The sequence below is a fragment of the Chiloscyllium plagiosum genome, unplaced genomic scaffold (genome assembly GCF_037043375.1).
Source record: "Chiloscyllium plagiosum isolate Xiang-an unplaced genomic scaffold, Cpla_swu_hap1 HiC_scaffold_9, whole genome shotgun sequence".
Lineage (NCBI taxonomy): Eukaryota > Metazoa > Chordata > Chondrichthyes > Orectolobiformes > Hemiscylliidae > Chiloscyllium > Chiloscyllium plagiosum.
In genome coordinates, this window is record NW_028270147.1 from 55,714,572 (window position 1) to 55,736,015 (window position 21,444).

A 21,444-nucleotide genomic window follows, 5' to 3' on the forward strand; every position below is an offset into this window, starting at 1 on the left:
ATACACAAGTGTGCACAGGTGTGGACACAATTTGAAAAATTCACTAGTCATCTTCTCCAATCATTGTTTATTCTGATTCCTTTTCAGAAAAAGAAAATGTTTCATTCACAATTCTCACTCCAAGTGGCTCGATTTAAGATCAAACCCAGGGGACTCATGCTCCACTATGACTTTTTCCAAAGAATTAAGCAGCTGCCAACAGTGTACAGTTATGGAGAATACAGGGACGTCTTTAAGGACTATGGAACCCATTACATGAGTGAGGGTATACTTGGCGGAACATATGAATATATTTGGGCAGTTAACAAAGAGCAAATGCAGAAAGATGGTATGTTTTTTTTTAAAATGCACTGAAGTATTGAACTACAGTTTTTCATTTTGAGGACTAAGGCATTGTTAAGTGTAAAGGCACTTATCTTAGTGCTATTGTGGTGCAGTAGTAGTGTCCCAACCTTTGAGCCAGAAAGCCCAGGTTAATCTCATATGCTCCAGAATTGTATCAAAACATACCTGAACAGGTTCATTAGAAAATAACTAGACATTTGTCTTATTGATAAAGGTAGTGTTCTGCTGTAAGGGGCTATTTCCTGTTATTCAGTAATTCATAGGGAAGACCAAGGAAAAAGCTTGAGCCTAAAATCATATTTCAGGAATGTGTGCTGTCATTTTGTTTCTGACACTCCAGCTCTTTAATAAAAGTCCCATTTCTTGAAAGCATCCTCTTTGATTCCTCGTACTTGGTTATCCTGACATGATGCATCGTCCCCATGAGAATTGAGTTGGTGAAGAAAGTAACTGTAGTAACCTCAGTTCCTTACATCAATTTCGCTGCTCATTGGATGCTGCCTGAACTGCTGTGCTCTTCCAGCACCACTGATCCAGAATCTGGTTTCCAGCATCTGCAGTCATTGTTTTCACCTCCTCCATTACTATGCTGAAGGAAATTGCAAAGACCTGCATTGGATTTTCTCATGATCTTCCTTGTTATTCTTTGGTAAGATTTTGGCAACCAGTAATGATCAAAGTTAAAAATCGCACAACACCAGGTTATGGTCCAACAGATTTATTTGGAAGCACTAGCTTTCGGAGTGCAGCTTCTTCATCAGGTGGTTGTGGAGTATAAAATCATATTTAGAGCAAAAGTTTACAGTGTGATGTAACTGAAATTATTTATTGAAAAAGGCCTGGATTGTTAGTTAAGTCTCTCATCTTCTAGAATGAACATATTGGTTTCAGTTCTTCCATATGTAATTCGCAAAATTTGTTTAAAGTTACATTCTCAAGTGAACTTTAACAATTGGTGTCATGTCGGCCCAGATAATGCATTAAAGGTGTGAGGTGCCCTGTGTGAGACTGTCTGTGCCACAATGTTCAGACTGATTTTAATCTAAAAAAAAGATTTACAGAATCTTACATGGATTCATGCAGTTTTTGAGTAAAATACAATGTAATTCTGCAAGCACAAATTCACCCCACATTGTAGATGTGTGTGTGTGAATACAGGTTTTGCTATAAATTCTGTGTCTTATGATCTTGTACTCCACAACCACCTGATGAAGGAGCAGCGCTCCGAAAGCTGGTGCTTCCAAATAAACCTGTTGGACTATAACCTGGTGTTGTGTGATTTTTAACTTTGTATAACCCAGTCCAACACCGGCATCTCCAAGTAATCATCAAGAATATCTTTGATAGAGGACAAATCATTGAAAATTCTTCTAATAGAGAGGATTATCATTTGGAAATGCACAGGTTAATCAATCAATTTCAATTATCAAATTAATGTTTTCCAAAATTAAAACATGAGTCCGAATGTTGGGAAATATCAGGAATGATTTAGACTTAATGCCCTGAGTAAAACATGAAATCAGCATCTTGGATTCCATTATTCATTATTAATGCATTCCTTTATTTTCTATAAACTTTTGACATCAACACATATACAATTATGTGTTCCAGAATCCATAAGTAAATAAATTTCAATGGATAGTCTGTCAGGACAGCAGTAAATTTTTATTTTTTTTTTATTTTTGCCACGTCAGTAGATATTTCCATGTTTAGATTTTCTTTTTGAGTTCATCGAATTGTGCCCAACTATATTAAAATGAAGATAGAAACATATTTTCACTAATGTACCAGAGGAGCTTGCTTCTTCACTGTTGGAGGATTGCTGCTGGAAGATGATAAAATGCATTCCTTTGCAGCTTAAGAGAGCTGAATGATATAGTTTAGTTAAAGAAGAATTCTGTTCTTTATATATGTATCTATGGAGTCCTGCAATGAAAGCATGGGACTCTTATTCAAACTAAACAGGTGTGACTTCAAGATCCAAAAGTAATTACACAACAGCTTTGGAACTAATAAGATTGTCTGTTTCCCTCCAAACTATTTTCCTGTGGTTGGATTGAAAAGATCATAGATAAGAATAACATTTGGATTGTACATTTCACACAGAAATGTTCATTTGCAATGTACACTGGAACTTATTATATTTTTGCGATTGCTTGATTGAAATGAAAAAACATGGATGAAATTACTTAGCCTAAGTCCAATGAGTGACAGTAAAGAAGAACCTAGCTTCAGAGTCTGTATTTACTGGGGATGATGGATGGAGGGAGAGGTGCAGTGTTCAATTTCAATAGGCCCTTTGTTGATTGTTTTTCGACTGGAATATGGAATTGAAAATCTAAAGCCAACAAATGCAGGAAATCACCAATGTTGAAATCTGGTAAATATCATGAAATGAGTTGAAGATTCCATAAGGAGTGAATATGATCTTAAAATTGAGGCTAGGACATTTAAAATAGAAACCTGGACAATTTTCTTCCACAGTGGAAATCTAGAACTTTCTGTGCTCACAATCTGCATTATCAGTCAACTTAAATTTTAAAAATCAAGATTGCTAGATTATTATGAATAAATGGTAACAGAAACATGCAAAAAAGATGAGTATAAGACCATAAGATATAAGAGCAGAAGTTCACCATTTAGCCCATTGAGTCTGTTCTGTTGTTCAATGAGATCATCATGTTTGATGGAGTCATAGAGTCACATAGAAACAGACCCTTCAGACCAACTCCTCCATGCTGACCAGACATCCCAATTTGACCTAATCCCATTTGCCAGTATTTGGCCATGTCCCTCTAAACCCTTATTATTCATGTAGATGCCTTTAAGTGTGGTAATTGTGGGCGGCACGGTGGCACAGTGGTTAGCACTGCTGCCTCACAGCTCCAGAGACCCGGGTTCAATTCCCGACTCAGGCAACTGACTGTGTGGAGTTTGCACATTCTCCCCGTGTTTGTGTGGGTTTCCTCCGGGTGCTCCGGTTTCCTCCCACAGTCCAAAGATGTGCAGGTCAGGTGAATTGGCCATGCTAAATTGCCCATAGTGTTAGGTAAAAAGGGGTAAAGGTAGGGGTATGGGTGGGTTGCGCTTCGGCGGGTCGGTGTGGACTTGTTGGGCCGAAGGGCCTGTTTCCATACTGTAAGTAATCTAATCTAAAACCACTTCCTCAGGCAGCTCATTCCATACAAGCACCACCTTCTGCATAAAGAAGTTACCCCTCAGGAACCTTTTAAATTCTTTCCCTTCTCACCTTAAACCTATGCCCTCTAGTTTTGGATTGCCCTATCCTGGGGAAAAGACCTTGGCTATTCACTCTACCCATGCCCCTCATGATTTTAAAGACCTCTATAATGTCACCACTCAGCCTCTGATACTGCAGGTTAAAAAGCCCCAAACTATTCAGTGTCTCCCTTTAACTCAAACCATCCAGTCCTGCCAGCATCCTTGAAAATATTTTCTGCACCCTCTGAAGTTTAACAACTTCTATAGTTTAACAACTATAGAAAGGGCTTATACCTGAAACATCAATTCTTCCTCTCCTCGGATGCAGCCTGACCTGCTGTGCTCTTCTAGTGCCATACTTTTCAACTCTTTCCTATTGGAGGCAACCAGAATTGTACATTGTTTTCTAAACGTGATCTCACCAATGTCCTGTACAGCCACAACATGACATCCCAACTCCTATAGTCAATGTTCTGACCAATGAAAGCAAACATACCAAATACCTTCTTCACTATACTGTCTACCCGCGACTCACTTTCAAGGAACTATGCACCTGCACCTCTCATTCTCTTTGTTCAGCAATATTCCCCAGAGCTCTACCATTAAGTGTATAAGTCTGCCCTGGTTTGCCTTACCAAAATGAAACACCTCACATTTATCTTAATTAAAATCCATCTGTCACTCCTTAGCCCATTGGTCTATCTGATCAAAGTTCCCTTGAACTTTGAGGTAATCTTCTTTGTTGTCCACTACACCTCCAATTTTATTGTCATCTGCAAACTTACTGACCATGCCTCCTTTATTCACATCCAAGTCATTTATATAAATAATGAAAAGCAATAGTCCCAGCATCGATTTTTGGGACACACCACTGTTCACAGTCCTCAAATCTGAAAAACAACCCTCTTCCACCACCCTCTGTCTCCTACCTTCATGCCAATTTTGTATCCAATTGGCTAGCTCCCCCAGATCCAGGTGATCTAACTTAACAACCAGTCAACCATGCAGAATTTTATCAAAGTTTGCTGAAGTCATTATAGACACTGTCTATTGTTCAATTTCACTTCTCTGCTTTACTCCCATAACCCTTAATTCTCTCACTGAATAAGAATCTGTCCATGTCAGCTTTGAATATAGTTAATGACCAAGCCTCACCAGCCTTCTTTAGTAAAGAACTCCACAGATTCACAAACCTCAGAGGGAAGAAATATTTCCTAATCATTATCTTAAGTGTATAACCTCTTATTCTGAGATTATGCCCTTTGATCCTCAACCTTCCCACTTAGAGTCACAAACTGTCCTCATGTACCTTGTCCAGTTCTCTAAGAATCTTGTGTAACTCAATAAGGTTGACTCTCATTTTCCTATATTTCAATGAATATAGGCCAAATGTACTCAATCTCTCCTCATAAAACAGTCCCTCCATGTCTGGTTTCAACCTGCTGAGCCTTCTGTGGACTGCCTCCAATGCCAGTAATTCTTTCCTTAGGTAAGGGTCTCAAAACTGTTCACAGTATTCTAGCTATGATCAGACTAATGCCTTGTGTAGTTTTAGCAGAACTTCCTTACTTTTATATTCCATTCCCTTTGAAATAAAGGCCAATATTCCATTTGCCTTCACTATTACCCAATGAACTTTGATGCTAGCTTTTTGTGATTGTGATGATGAAGACTCCCAAATCCCTCTATGTGTAGTTTTCTGCAGTCTTTTTCCATTTAAATAACGTTCAGCTCCTCTATTCTTTCTGCCAAAGTGTAGGTGAGGTTAAGTGTCATCTAGTTGAGTAATGGAATGTGCTCAAGAAACTCAATGACCTAATTTTAGAGCTGTTATGCTCAAAGACAACCAAGAGAAAAATGGCCAAAGATTGAATAAAGATTCAACTTTGAAGGAATGCACATATCCATAAATTACTGTGCACATATGAAAGCCATTCATTATGTATACATTTATTTTTCTGATGTGTAAAGATGTTCATGGAACTTGAAGCTTCACTGGAAGAGTTGATACATTATCTATAGTGATTTGAAAGGAATGTCATTTTGATTAAAGGTGGACTTCCATCAGAATCTCTGAGGATCAAATAGAGAGAATTCATCTAATGACTTAATGATTGATGGACATGAATGGAGACAGAATGATTATATTTATAATTGTAACATATTTACTATATTGCCCTTATAATGTTCCAAAAGTCTTGTAAATCATAGGGAAGAAGTTTGTAGTCATAATGACAGTGAATTGTCAGTATTAATTCTTATTACTGTTAGGATACTAACAACAAGTTCTGACATTTTCATATGCAAAATTAAACACATAAATCCAGACGCTAATGTCAGTGATTTCGTGTTCCTCTGTGAAGTGCTGTTTTTGAAATGCTCACAGTTGGAAATCTTTTGAAATCATTTGCATTGATGCAAATTTTCACTTGTTGTGCTGTTGGTCGAGCTACATAAACACTTCAAACAGTCATGCTTTGTAGCTACTTAACAGCATATTAGGTAACAACCAACTTCTCTGACACTGAAAAATTAATTTTACATTGTGAGATGGCATTCTGTAATAAAAATTATAAAACTTTTAAATGGCAAAATTTTCTTTTATGTTTAATGCTTTCATTTTCTGTAACATTATAAAACATGTGTGATAAATGTGCTTGTTTCTTCCTGGTTTGCTACCTGTCCTCATTGTGATTGGATTTTAGTCTCCTGATGGCATCAGTGTTGCTGCTAGAAATTCAGCTTGCAGCAGCATAATCTAATGTTGGAAAAGGCAAAATCCATGTCACAGAGATCAGCTATCTTTGAGGTCAATACTGAGTACTGTTGTGTCATTACTTACTACAATATTCAGTCCATGAACTTAATTACAAATTATTCAAATACTGACTGACAGCATTTATCTTCTTTTAATCTTTAGGTTACACATTGGATGATGCTAAAGACTGTGCAAAGGGAGGATTTAATGTAGGGGCAAACATTAAAGGAGTCTATGTTGCTGTTGACGTCAATGCTGGAGCTTGCAGTGGGCTTCTGGACATTAAAGGAGGTACTTCTAACATAATAGGTTTTCACAAAGTTAATGAGGCATTTGTCCACTATATATTTTATTTTAACTCAATAATAATTATCAACCAAGTGGGAAATTTTAGTAGCTCACTTTGAAAATTCACACCACAAACTGGTACTGGATCATGCAGATCAAGAAAGTCCCAAGTTCAATTTCTGATGTAGCTGATCACAACCAGGGAAGCTATTAAGTAACACAAAAGATTTAATAGATGTATGCTTGTTTATTTTCCTCATAACTGAAAATGTGTTGCTGGAAAAGCACAGCAGGTCAGGCAGCATCCAAGGAACACGACAATCGGGCATGAGTCCATCTTCTCCTGTTTTCCTCATAAGCCTTGTTTCTCAGTTGAGAAAAGTGGGAAAGTGTTAAAAGAATTAGCAGGCTGTTTATCAATCTATTTGAACTACGACATGTACACTGCTTCATGACCAATGCAGTTTGGAGTCAGATTTGATCCTAAAGAACACTTCCGAAGATGATCATTGGATTCAAAATATTAATTTTAGTTTCTCTCCATAGATGCTGCCAGACTAGCTGAGATTCTCCAGTAATTTCTGTTTTTGTTTCAGATTTTCAGCATCAGTAGTTTTTTTTGTTATTTGCTCCATTCCTTACAGATTCCTGTTAATTTAGTGTCTTTTCCACTTTCCTGTTTAACCGTTCAGTTAAGACAATGGTCCCATTCCCAGTTCAGGTGAAGCTCCTTCCATCAGCATAGTTTCTTCCTATCCTAGACTAATATTAGTGTCCTATGAAAAAGACCCCTTCATTCTCACACCAACCCCTTAAGCACATTCTGGGTATTCACACTCAAGTAAAATGACCACTTGAGTGCGAGACAAAGAAGTGTTCCACAAATGTGAATGCTTATTTTTAGAGAAGTGGTGTGAAAACTGGTGGAATAGAGGGCAGAATAGGCAGCTTCAATTAATGTTTTTCTTCATTATTAATTCTAATTGTATATCCATTGCTCCAGAGGGTATTTCCAGATCAAAATACACCGAAGATTTCATAATATTCGTGAGAGGTGGAGCAAGTGAGCATGTGACTGCTCTTGCTCACAAACAGCTTCCAACTGTAGAGCTGATGCAGGAATGGGGAGATGCTGTTGAGTATAATCCAGAAATAATTAAATTTAAGGTAATATTTTCATCTATTAGAATTACTGAAAGAAATTTTACAAATAGTTGGTAGACACTATAGGACTTGAGTACAACTGAAGAAATATACATTTTGTCAAGGCTTTTCATCTGCACTCATCATGACAATTGCAAAAAATATCAAGATAGAGGAAGGCAAAACAATGTTTATGCTGTAAGAGAGGAGGGTAATGATTGGTAGAAGCATTGCCATCAAGAATGCAACAGTTAGTGATGACTGACAGTCAACTGCCAAGTTATGTTTAAATTTTAATTGATTCTGATTAGTCAAGGCATTGTGCTGAAAAATGAATCAAAAATGACTATCACCTATTTTATTGAATTAAAACAGATGCCTGTGTGTACGCAAGTTCTTTCTTTCTGCAAAGTGCAAGTCTCTTTTTTAGTTTCTTCCCGTGCATGCACAAGTGTACAAAACTGCAAACACAACTACCAATTCTATATTTGTTATCTGTGAAATTTGCATACTCAGAATTATTTAGCAAATGTCATTTAAGCATGGAATCACAACTAATGTTGAACATTGTGTTGTGACGTTTGCAAACATTGACTGATTAGGTGTGGTTAATGCCTTGCTTATTGTGAACAGCTAAAGGGATAAACTGTTTGGTATGATATGCCAATCTTTGGGACATATGGCCCATCTACTTTGCATCTCATTGACACCGAAACTCATATACCACATTACTCGTTTATGTTCTAAGCAGAATGTATCTTCAGTCTGACAGAAACATCTTGTCAGTGGTGAACACCACTGGTTTCAATATTGTGTAGTTGCACCATGAAAGTTACCTTCACCTGTTGTCCAAAGTTTGGGATGCTTAATCCTTCCAATCCGAGGAAGTCTTAGGCCTGTTTCTATCTTTGCACAATAGACACAGAAATGATCTGAGGATAACCATTATCCCACAGATGTTGATGTGCCTCATTTCAGCATCAAATGTGCACAATGAATGAATGGCATGGATGCTATTTGAGAAGTTGCCTATAATGTGAATCATACAGGACATTGTACAATAGGAATCCCACTACATTTATTAATCAATGAAAATAGGTTTGTAGTACAGAACCCTATGGCCAGTTTTTCAACTAGGTCATCAAGGCAGGGAAGCTCATTTGACTGTTCCATTTCAAAGATGTGGAGGTGCCAGTGTTGGACTGGAGTTAAAAATGAATTTGAGCGCAGGAAGGAGCCCTTTCAGACATACAAGGAAATTCTTATATGTGGATATAACTGTGGATATAAATATAGCAACTGTAACATGTATTTATCAGAAAATGTGAAGGGAGGAGTTTATGTGTCACTCCATTGAATGGCACTTTCTCATATAACTCAACAAAACTATTTACGAGAGCTCAGCGTCATTAGAATACCATGGCAATATTATTTATTTGGGCCCACATGGTGTCATTGAAACTGATTCAACTGAGTGAGTTGCTGAGTGAATACTGACTCAACAGTACTGGTTGATCTGGATTGCCATGGTATAAACCTACAGTGCAGATGTCTACCTTTTCTGAGTGGTGAAGAGACTTGCAATGTCAAATGAACACAGGGACATGATACTGCTATCAATATGCAAGTCGTTTACGATCTTTGCAAATGTGAAAGAATCCTCCAGCTATTCACTACAAGCAAGAAACTGACTGCACCCAACCAGCCACTGCTTTTAAAACTGACAACATGTCCAACATTAGATATGATACTGCGATTGAACAACATTTACTAAATAATCCATTTTGTGTTTTTAAACATCTATTGGATGTGAGCATCACTGGCTGGCCAGCATTTATTGGCAATGTTAGCTGCCCTTGAGAAGGTGGTGGTGAGCTGCCACCTTTTTAACACAACAATGATGCAAGAACAATGATATTTCTATGGTGAGAGGTTTAGCAGTGTTATCCCACTTTCTTTCTCAATTACAGCATCTAATTGGAAAATAAAACAGCTACTGAAACACATTAAATGACCAATTGTTTTAAAACCATGTAAAAAACAAAGCATTAGAGGTGAAATAACTTTTTAAGAGATACAGACATTGGCTTGCAAAACTCACAGACATCAAAATGACAAAGATAGTCTCTCTATCTAGCTCTCACTCTCTCTCTCTCACACACACACACACACAGACTCACAGAGAGTCTCTCTCTCTCTCTCTCTATCTGGGCATGAGAGCTCAACACAACTGGTTTCTGACCCTTCCAACATTCACTCAAGTGTTAGATTCTGAACAATGCAGCACAGAGACACAAAATCCAGCAAATACTCTGCTGGAATACTCCAACCACACAAATGGAAAATATAGCCGAAAGATTGTTGTTTATTGTTCACATTTTAGAATTTTAGAACCCACAATGTGAATCTTCCAATCTAACTTCCTCTAACTATTATATGTCAAAACAGGCACTTTCCCCTACTGTTTATTCTCTTCCCTCCACTCAGACTTTTAAGCTAGAATCAATTACATTGGAGCACCTGCTTCTGTATTTGTCACATCCTTGGGGTCAAAGTTTCCATCTATCCTCTGATCTGTGGCAAACTGTTAGCTAGAGGTTCCTCAGCCAATGATTCCTTAGGACCCAGCTGCACTCAAGCCAAATTTCCCCCAGGAGCTTTCTGATATGATGAAACATAACCTACCTGCAATAGCATCTGTTTGCTCACCCACTAGCTTCCTGTTTTGATCAACTTGCATGGCTAGGCTTTCATGATCGTGCACTAAAGACATTAGAATTTCATCCATTGAAATACTTGCAGTACGCACTCCTGTCTTTGTGGCTGCTGATGATCTCTGATACAATTTCATGTCTAGGGACAACAAGATCAGTCTCTATATCTTATTCACAGCGCAGTTGTTAATTCCACCTGTATCAATATAAACAGAGGCATGCCGTCAATGCTTCAACTTTGGTACACTGACTGGCATTTCTTGTAACTGAGAGTTCATGTGAGGATAGTGAAACATTGCTCAATCACTGCATGATGGGGGTGAGTTCAACAGTTGCTGTCACAAGTGACACATCAAACTTGATGATGCTGGTTCCCCAGGAGATGGTTGACACTTACAGTATTTACAAATCCACCACTAGATTTTTAGGAGGGGGCCGGGGTTGTGGCATTAGGGGTGATGTCATTTGACTAGTAACCTAGACCTCAAGCTAATGTCCTGAGGACTTGGCATTGAATCCCTCCCTAGCATCTGGTGACATGTGAACTCATTTAAAATCTGGAATAAATATCTAGTCTACCATGTAACCATTGACAATTGTTGTAAAACCCATCGAGTTCATTAATGTCCTTTAGGGAAGGAAATACATCATCCTTACCTGGTCTGGCCTGCATGTAACTCAAGACCCACAGCAATGTGGTTGACTCTTAACTGTCCTGTGTGCAATTTGGATTGGGCAATGAATACTGGTCAAGCCAGTGATGCCCATATCCCATCATCATCAGAACCCTTTTCCTCCTCATCTTAGTCTGTTTCGAATTCTCTGGCTGTCATGAGACAAGCCATATCTGTCACTAGTTAATGCTAGAGTTAGCTTTCAGACTTCATCCTAGGGTCAGTCTCTTCATGTGCTTATGTTACCTTAGAAACCATCTTAATGTTCTTCAGTTGTCCATTGGCCCTTTCTGTCCTCTCCAAGTTTTGTGGCATTTAGCTTGCATTCAGTTTTGCTTTCCCTTTTATTTTCAATGCCGTCATGCTGCAGGGACTCTATTACATTAATAACAGTTCTTTCCTGCATTTCCCTCACCTGTCTTTCAATACTCAGAACCTCCCACCAGCTGCTGCCCTGTCCTCCAATTCCTGTTGTCCTCCTGCACCTTTTATGTTTTTCCTTCAGAATTTGAATTCGCCCATGCACACACAGTAACCAAATTGCCTTTCCTTTGATTTCTTATTTTGGCTACAGCTTGTCCACTCTGCAATCCTCTACTGCAGATGGTCAAGACTGCATCATTTCCAGCAACACCACTCAGAAACGTTTGACCTTGCCATATACATATGAGGATATTTGATCCTTCTTTGAGGGCTTCTTGCCCATTGACACAGTTCAGCGTTTTATTCTTAACCTGAAAGTCCTGTAATGGTTCACCAGATTATGTCAGCCATTCCTGTTCCACCTTACAATGGTTCTTAGACTTTAGGATTTGACAAAGCACAAAAATCAACTGACATGAGTATTGGCTCAACCATAAATTTGTTTATTAATATATACCTCTTGATGCCCTAATAAAAAGTTTCTAAGTTTGGTCTAAATGATACAATGTATTGATTGATTTGCCTGATTTAAAACCATCCAAAATTTAATGTAGCTTGCACCCAAAGTACAGAAAGCCATCATCAGAAAAATCTTTATTGAAAAACCACAGGAGAAAGCTCATGTTTCTGCCCAAACTTTACTTTATTCAGACCCAAGCCCCCAATATTTGGTTGTTGCCCGTAAGGTTACCAGAGCCCCTCAGTCCCAATATCCCTCAGAATTGGCTGATAACTTGTAACTGTCGACAGACTTGCGCTTCCAATGAGAACAATATGTCTTGACTCTCGTTCATGACTGCAGGCCTGTCCAGACCAAAATCACTATAATTTGACTGAAACACTTACAATCAGACTGACGTGAGATTATGTAACAATGAAGCTGTCGATGAATGATAATCCATGAAAGTAAACCTCTTGCCACACACAAGTGAGAATTTTGTCTCATCATTCAAAACTTAGTTGGAAATGAGACATTTTTCTCTCAGTGCTTCTTAATCTTTTGTCACAGACTGTGGACATTCTTGGCACTTCATATTTTATGAAATACTGTAAATTTATCTCAAGGTTTAACATGTGCCACTGGTATGATGTGTTACAAGTTGTGCAACTTCTGGCAATGTAGTTGAGATATCCACTAAGTATGATTGTGTGCCTGTACACTGGGAAATTTCATAGGTTCTATCATTTTAGCACATATTTCAGATTCTGTGGGTACAATTACTTGACCCTCTTGAGGCAACATTCCATGGGAAGATGCCAAGAGCCAACTGTTTTCAATCTCACATCACGCAGCTTTTCTCCACCCATGATTGAGAGATTTGGGAGACGATGTCATTCAATCAATTAGAGTCGTACAGTCACAGAGAAGTATGGCACGGAAACAGACCCTTTGGTCCAACTCATCCATGCCGACCAGATATCCTAAATTAATCTAGTTCCATTTATCAGCGCTTCACCCATATCCTTCTAAACCCTTCCTATCCATATACCCATCTTTGTGCCTTTTAAATGTTATAATTGTACCAGCCTCCACAATTTCATCTCACAGCTCATTCCATACACAAACCACCCTCTGTGTGAAATATTTGCCCCTTAGGTCCCTTTTAAATCTTTCCCTTCTCATCTTAAACCTATGCCCTCTAGTTCTGGACTCCCCCACCCCAGGGAAAATACCTTGTATATTTATCCTATCCACGCCCCTCATGATTTTATTAACCTCTGTGAGGTCACCCCTCAGCCTTCGATGCTCCAGGCAAAACAGTCTCAGCCTGTTCAGCTTCTCCCTGTAGCTCAAATCCTCCAAGCCTGGCAACATCCTTGTAAATCTTTTCTGAACGCTTTCAAGCTTCACAACATCCTTCCTATAGGAGGGAGACCAGAATTGCACACAATATTCCAAAAATGATCTAACCAATGTTCTGTACAGCTGCAACATGACATCCCAACTCCTATACTCAATGCTCTGACCAATAAAGGAACATGTACCAAAAGCCTATCCTTCACTATCCTATCTACCTGCAACCCCACTTTCATGGAACTGTGAATCTGCACTCTAAGGTCTCTTTGTTCAGCAAAACTTCCCAGAACCTTACAATTAAGTGTAGAAGTCCTGCCCTAATTTGCCTTTCCACAGTGTAGCACCTCACATTTATTTAAATTAATCTCAATCTGTAATTCTCAGCCAGTTGGCCCATCTGATCAAGATCCTGTTTTGATGTTAGAATTCTTTTCCTGCTTCTAGAATTATGCTGCCATCAAGCACTTCTCTTGCACAACATAGCCTTAGGAAAAATGCTATTACTTCTGAACCTCAGGTCACCTTCGGAAGTTAGAACATAGAACAATACAGCATAGAACAGGCCCTTCAGCCCTCGATGTTACGCTGACTTGTGAACTAATCTCAACTCTTCCCCCTACACTATCCAATCATCATCCATATGCTTATCCAAGGATTGTTTAAATCTCCATAATGTGGCTGAGTTGACAACATTGGCAGGTAGGGCATTCCATGCCTTTACCACTCTCTGAGTAAAGAACCTGCCTCTGACATCTGTCTTAAATCTATCACCCCTCAATTTATAGTTATACCCCCTCGTATAAGCTGACGTCATCATTCTAGGAAAAAGACTTGCACTGTCTACCCTATCTAATCCTTTGATCATCTTGTATGTCTCTATCAAATCCTCTCTTAGCCTTCTTCTTTCCAATGAGAACAGACCCAAGTCTCTCAGACTTTCCTCATAAGACCTTCCCTCCAGACCAGGCAACATCCTGGTAAATCTCCTCTGCATCTTTTCCAATGCTTCCACATCCTTCCAGAAATATGGGGACCAGAACTGTACACAATATTCCAAGTGTGGCTGCACTAGCATTTTGTATAGTTGCAGCATAATATTCCGGCTCCGGAACTCAATCCTAATGAAACCTAGCTCACCGTATGCCTTCTTAATAGCACTATCAACCTGGGTGGCAACTTTTAGGGATCTATGTACATGGACTCCAAGATCCCTCTGCACACCCAAACTACCAAGAATCTTTCCATTGACCCAGTATTCTGCCTTCCTGTTATTCTTCCCAAAGCGCATCACCACACATTTTGCTGGATTGAACTCCATTTGCCACCTCTCAGCCTAATTATGCAGTTTATCCAAGTCCCCTTGCATCCTGTAACATTCTTCCAAACCGCTCACTACTCCACCTACTTTAGTGTCATCTGCAAATTTACTAATCCATCCACCTATGCCTGCGTCTAAGTCATTTATAAAAATGACAAACAATAGTGGTCCCAATACAGATCCTTGTGGCACACCACTAGTAACCAGACTTCAGGCTGAATATTCTCCATCAACCACCACTCGCTGCCTTCTTTCAGAAAGCCATTTGCTAATTCAAACTGCTAACTCACCTTCAATTCCATGCCTCTGCATTTTCTCCAACAGCCTACCATGTGGAACCTTATCAAAGGCTTCACTGAAGTCCATGTATACCACGTCAACTGCCCTACCCTCATCTACATACTTGGTCACCTTCTCAAAAACCTCAATGAGGGTTGTGAGACATGACCTGCCCTTGACGAAACCTTGCTGACTATCTCCAATCAAGTTGTTGCTTGCTAGATGATTATAAATGTCATCTCTTATAATCCTTTCCAAAACTTTCCTACAACAGAAAGTTGGTCTATAATTACCTGGTCAGCTCTACTGTCCTTCTTGAACAACGGCACAACATTTGCAATCCTCCAGTCCTCTGCTACTAAACCTGTAGATAATGACGACTCAAATATCAAAGCCAAAGGCTCTGCTATCTCCTTCCTAGCTACCCAGAGAAACCTCAGATAAATCCCATCCGGCCCAGAGGACTTGTCTACTTTCACTCCTTCTCAAATTGATAGCACCTGTTCGCAACTAACTTTGATCCTTTCTAGTCTAATATCCCGTACCTCATTCTTCTCCTCTACAATATTCTCCTTTTCCTGAGTGAAAACTGATGAGAAATGCTCGTTTAGCACCCCAACGATCTCCACAGGGTCCACACTCAACTTCCCACTTTTGTCTTTGACTGGCCCTATTCCTGTCCTAGTCATCCTTTTATTCCTCACATACCTATAGAAAGCTTTAGGATTCTCTTTTATTCTATTTGCTAAAGGCTGCTCATGTCCTCTCTTTGCTCTTCTTAACTCTCTCTTTAAATCCTTCCTAGCTGATCTGTAACTCTCCATCGCCTCATCTGTACCATCTTGCCTCATCAACACATAAGCCTCCTTCTTCTGCTTAACAAGAGATGCAATTTCTGTAGTAAACCACGGTTCCCTTACCTTATCACTTCGTCCCTGCCTGACAGGGACATACCTATTAAGGACACGCAATATCTATTCCTTAAACCAGCCCCCCCATTTCCATTGTCTGCATCCCCTGCATTTTGCTACCCCATCCTATGCATCCTAATTCTTGCCTAATCGCATTATAATTTCTCTTGCCCCATCGATATCTCTTGATGTGTGGCATGTATCTATCCCTTTCCATCATTAAGCTAAACATAACTGAATTATGGTCAGTCTCTCCAAAGTGCTCACCTACAACTAAATCAAACACCTGGCCTGATTCATTACCAAGTACCAGATCCAATGTGGCCTCCCCTCTTGTCAGCCCTTCGACATACTGTGTCAGGAAACCCTCCTGTACACATTGGACAAAAGCTGATCCATCCGACGTACTAGAGTTATAGCATTTCCAGGAGAAAGTGAGGTCTGCAGATGCTGGAGATCAAAGTTGAAACTTTATTGCTGGAACAGCACAGCAGGTCAGGCAGCATCCAGGGAACAGGAGATTCGACGTTTCGGGCACAGGCCCTTCTTCAGGAATGAGCCTTCTTCAGGAATGGCTCATTCCTGAAGAAGGGCCTGTGCCCGAAACGTCGAATCTCCTGTTCCCTGGATGCTGCCTGACCTGCTGTGCTGTTCCAGCAATAAAGTTTCAACTTATAGCATTTCCAGTCAATGTTGGGGAAGTTAAAGTCCCCCATAATGACCACCCTGTTCCTTTCACTCCTGCCCAGAATAATTTTGCCAATCGTCTCCTCCATCTCCCTGGAACTCTGTGGAAGCCTATAAAAAGCTCCAAGCAGTGTGACCTCTCCTCTTCTGTTTCTAACCTCAGCCCACACTACCTCAGTAGATGGGTCCTTGTCAAACGTTCTTTCAGCCACCATTATACTATCCTTGACTAACAAGGCCACACCTACCCCCCTTTTACCACCTTGCCTGTTCTTAATGAAAGATCTAAACCCTGGAACCTGCAACATCCATTCCTCACCCTGCTCTATCCATGTCTCCAAAATGGCCACAATATCGAAGTCCCAGGTAGCTATGTTGTAAGCTCACCTACCTTATTTGAAGTAGACACACTTCAAACCAGTTTGCTGTATGCCAGCACATTCCTGTGACCCTGAAATCCTGTCCCTGTCCTCTCTACTCTCATCCTCCTGTGCACTGCAGAAAAAAAAGGGTTGTCGTCAAACACACCCATTTACTTTTGAAAAGCCCTTTGAAAAGCTATTCAATTAGTCCCTACTTTGCTCTTTCCCCATAAATTTTAGCTGTTAGCTCAATAATACAAAAATTACATCTCTTTTTGTTACACAAAAATCAGACAAAGTAACATCAGAATCAGACAATTTGTGATTTACCAGTACCTTTGTGTTGGACATCAACAACCAACATGTCAGGGTCTTGCTCCATGGGGACTGGCCAAACACAGACCACATCCATAGACACTGTCATTAGACATGTGCCAGCATCAAAGAGCCCACATAACACAACCCTGATCCACTTACAGGTGCTTCTACACTTTATTGCTGCACCTTGAGGCACAATGGCAACCATCATTGTAATGCTGCAGCAAGGACAGTGTACTCTCAGTGTCATGCGCACAGAATCATGACTGAACCAGGCTGCATCTTGGGGCTCTTCACGATCTTAGTGCTCAGTCAATCTGAGCCTTCCAGGATGCTCATCACATCTCTGCCTTGCCTTTCAGTGCCTTGCCCCTCAGCCAGAGATACCAAGCTCACAGCACTGCTGTATTACTGTGCTATTTAGTGCAGATATAAAACCGAGAAGTTTCTCATGGTTATCAACAGTCCCCGGTCAAGTCATGGGAGATAAACATCTGTTATGATGTCCTGGCACAGTAAATAAAGAACAGCCTCCAATACCAGTCAAGGGGTTTGGACATCTTAGTCATTCACTCGGAGTAGTGAAAACAATTCTCTCCTCAGTAGCTGAGGAGCTAAATGTTGGACAGCCACCACAAGTCTTGACTCCTTCTGCCCTGTTGGGAGCTATTTTCCTCCTAGAATATTAAGGCACGTAGTAAGGGAGATGAAAGCGGGTTGCACAGCTGTTACTTTTGGTGTAGCTGAAGCCTTGGGGATGAATATGCAATGCAGAGGACATGCAGGGTTAGTGCTATTGGAGTTGGGGCTTGGACAGTGAGTGAAGGAAGATGTTGCAGGCAATCATGAAATTGGTAGAGCTTTGGTGGAGAAATGGTTACAGTAGTAGCGACGAAGCAAGCATGAGGCATCAGAAAGAAAGTAACGGCACTTATGCTAAGAGAGTGAAGAAGGTCTTCCTACATTGTCATGCATTTCCTCAGATGGCTGAGACTACACTGACCCAGGTGGCAGCCTCAAACCAGGCATGATTTACCTGGTGTTGTGGCCTTCACTGCCAGTCATGAGAGAAGAAGATATCTGCCTCTGCATCATCTTGACCAGCAGAATTCCAGGTCCTTTCGCTGCCATGCCCAAGGAATATGCCATGGCAGCTCAGCACTAACAGTACTCATACAGATGCACAGTAACCTCTTAAAGGTGGTGCTGGCACCAAGGACATTAATCTATTCTGGGATATTGCAGCAATGGCAAGTTTTTCTAGGTACAACAAATGGTAGAATGGTGCTAGAATTGGACCAGAGGGACACCATAAGGTCGGGGTAGGTAGTTAAAGAGAGTTATTTAGTAAAATGCAGCAAAGAAACCCATTAGGCCTTGTAGAACTTGACAAAAATGAGACAGCCTAAAAAATGTAAATTTCAGCCCGAATAAATAGTTCAGTGTGGGAAATTTCCTTCTCTATTTTTCTCTCACTCTCACTTGTGCGGCACATCCCAATCACCCACTAAGATCAGAATTTCTATTAAATGGAAATAATAGTTACAAGTTAGGTTCCCACCACTCTGTGACTTCCCCTAGCTCTGTCATCTTTACCATATTTTTGTACATGGTAGGAAATGCAATTTTATTAATAATTTCCCTCGTTTTTTTCTCTATTTTGCAGCCAGTACCTCTTTATGAGCTAATCACTTCAGATACATTTCAGAGTGCCAGTAGGATCAAAGCCAACATGAGGCGAGCCCTCGAGGAGTATCTGATGGAATCCAGTTCCTGTCGATGTGCTCCATGTCAAAACAATGGTGTTGCTGTTCTTAAAGGTATAATACAATCAGTGACTGGTGGACAATAGAAGACATAATTCTTACACAATAATAATTTTTGTTTAATTCTTTCCAATGTAAAGAAATAATTACAAAATCCTTTATTACAGTGACAAATTTTTTTAGATTAAATCACTGGGAGGGGGTAACATCACTTCTGATGAAAAGCAATATTCAAAGAATAATACCACATTCTCAGAAATCCCTGCTCTTTCCTTGATAATTAGTCATCATTAATTATAGTGAACACTCTTTTTTAAAATCAAAATGCAAATATCACCATATTTCCTTAAAAGTAGATATTATAATGTGAGCTGTTGCTTTACAACAACTGACTGAGTTAACATTTATTAGATTCTATAAGTGATAATAGGATTCTCCTACATTTCTATTCATGTTTTGTGGATTAATTCAACAATTCCTTCCATTTTCCAAGAGAACAGCAAATTAGGATGCTTGATGATAATTAACACAATTGGATGCAAATCATGTTGCCTTATTCCTTGCAATCATCTGTGTAATACAGCTTGATACCAGTTAATTGCAGTACAGACTACAAAATGAAAATGTATTGTCTAACATCAGTAATGAAATGATTTAATCATTGCAGGCACCCAGTGTTCATGCATATGTCCTGCTGGTGCTCATGGAGCTGCCTGTGAAATTACAGCCAGGAAGGGTAAGCATCATTAATTGTGTTAATGAGAGAAATAATAATTGTATTTTCAGCAATGATAGATAACATTTTGCAATACTAGACCAATGCAGCATAGTCTTGTGGCAGTAGCTTGATTCATTTTGTAGACGTAGATCATATTTATTTTTCTTTGTTTAACTTATCCCAGTTTCAGTTACTTTACAATAAATAGAATCTCCTGAGCTCACGATGAGGAATAAGGAGGCAGAAGGTCTTGAAAATTAGGTGGGTTTTTGTCAAGACTTATACCCAAAGCCTTCCCACTTCATGCAAAAAACATGCCAGACAGAAAAATGCCTGCCTTGCCTGGATGTGGGAAAGTATTGTGTTTTAAGACCTTCCATCTCCTTCCTTGAGTTGTCAATTACTGACACTTAAGTTTCTCTTCCAGCATCAGCTTTAATTCCCCCAATATCCAATAAACCTGCTGAAATGATTGTGATATTGGCTGCAGCCATGGTCTTCTCTGTGGCCTTGCCAATAATTTAGAGCAGTCACCTACAGCCTTGAAGCTCTAGGCAGGGAAGACATAATATCCAAGGATCCTCAGTGGGGAGGAAGGGTCCTCTTAAATCCCTGGCTGGCAGAAAATCCAACAAGTCTTCTTTTTAAGTGTGAACATAAGTGTCTTCCTACGTTCCAGGAAATATGCCAGATACCAGCCAAATTCAGAAGACTTAATCCAGTAGGAAAATTGGGAATCAGCCACTTCTCATAATGAAAGAAAATAAGGTTGTCTTTTCTGGGAACTTGCCGTCATGCTATCGATTGCAAAATGGAAAAACTCCATTTTTACAAAACTATTTTGTTCTTTTCAGCCTAAAATTGCACACTATGATGAATTTCTATACATTTTGATATTTGATATCAAAAATCATATTAGAAAAATATTGCATTTAATGCCATCGCATGTCATATTGTTTTAGATTTTTCAGTCGATGGGAAGTGGAGTTGTTGGTCACTTTGGTCTGAATGCAGAAATAAACAAAGGATAAGGACTCGACAGTGCAATAATCCCCCACCAGAGAACGATGGCCAAGCATGCAGAGGTGATCATCAAGACACATTGTTATGCTAATGATGAAACAATGTTTTACTTTGACCTTCTTCACTACTTTGGATTTTGGCTTCAAAAGTATTTGAATCAAATATAAAATCTTGTTTCAGTTGAAGAAGATGTGGCAATTGTAAACGTAATTTTAAAATATGGTTAAACAATGACTAATAAAAGGAATCTGGGGTAGTAAACATTAGTTAAATAAAGTCAATTCATCTTTAAGACTAAACAGCTTTTCTTTTGTTTTTCTGTATGGATGAATATATTTACATGCAAAAATTTATCAAGTTATGAACTTAATATAAAAGTACCATACCAGGATCTCTAGGCATATTTTATGTTCAATAGGTAGATTCAACTAAATAACCAATAAGCATTTCACACGTATACATAGAGAAACAACTAATAGTTTGAAAAAAAGCAATAAAAAGATACTTAAATTCCTTTATATACATTCTGCATGAAGATGATGCACTTCATTGTGTGAAAGTGTTAGAGAAGTCACCACATCTGAAAATGTATGCATGAAAAAATATCTAATTATCTTTATGGACTAAATGATATTGTACCATTATGCAAAAGATCTTGTGAGTTCTTCAAAGCTCAGTTGCAAAGTCCAAACTAAAC

At 39.3% G+C, this 21,444-nt stretch overlaps 1 protein-coding gene across 1 annotated transcript in view; it reads left to right on the forward strand.

Moving 5' to 3' along the window:
- Nucleotides 1-21,046, forward strand: part of c8b (complement C8 beta chain) — a 57,902-nt gene extending 36,856 nt beyond the window's left edge. The window contains exons 7-12 of the mRNA XM_043699299.2: nt 88-328; nt 6,488-6,616; nt 7,617-7,780; nt 18,907-19,060; nt 19,674-19,742; nt 20,687-21,046. Of these exons, the coding sequence (XP_043555234.2) occupies nt 88-328; nt 6,488-6,616; nt 7,617-7,780; nt 18,907-19,060; nt 19,674-19,742; nt 20,687-20,838 (909 nt within the window). The 3' untranslated portion in view covers nt 20,839-21,046. The remainder of the gene's footprint in view (nt 1-87; nt 329-6,487; nt 6,617-7,616; nt 7,781-18,906; nt 19,061-19,673; nt 19,743-20,686) is intronic.
- The last annotated feature ends 398 nt before the right edge of the window (nt 21,047-21,444 follow it).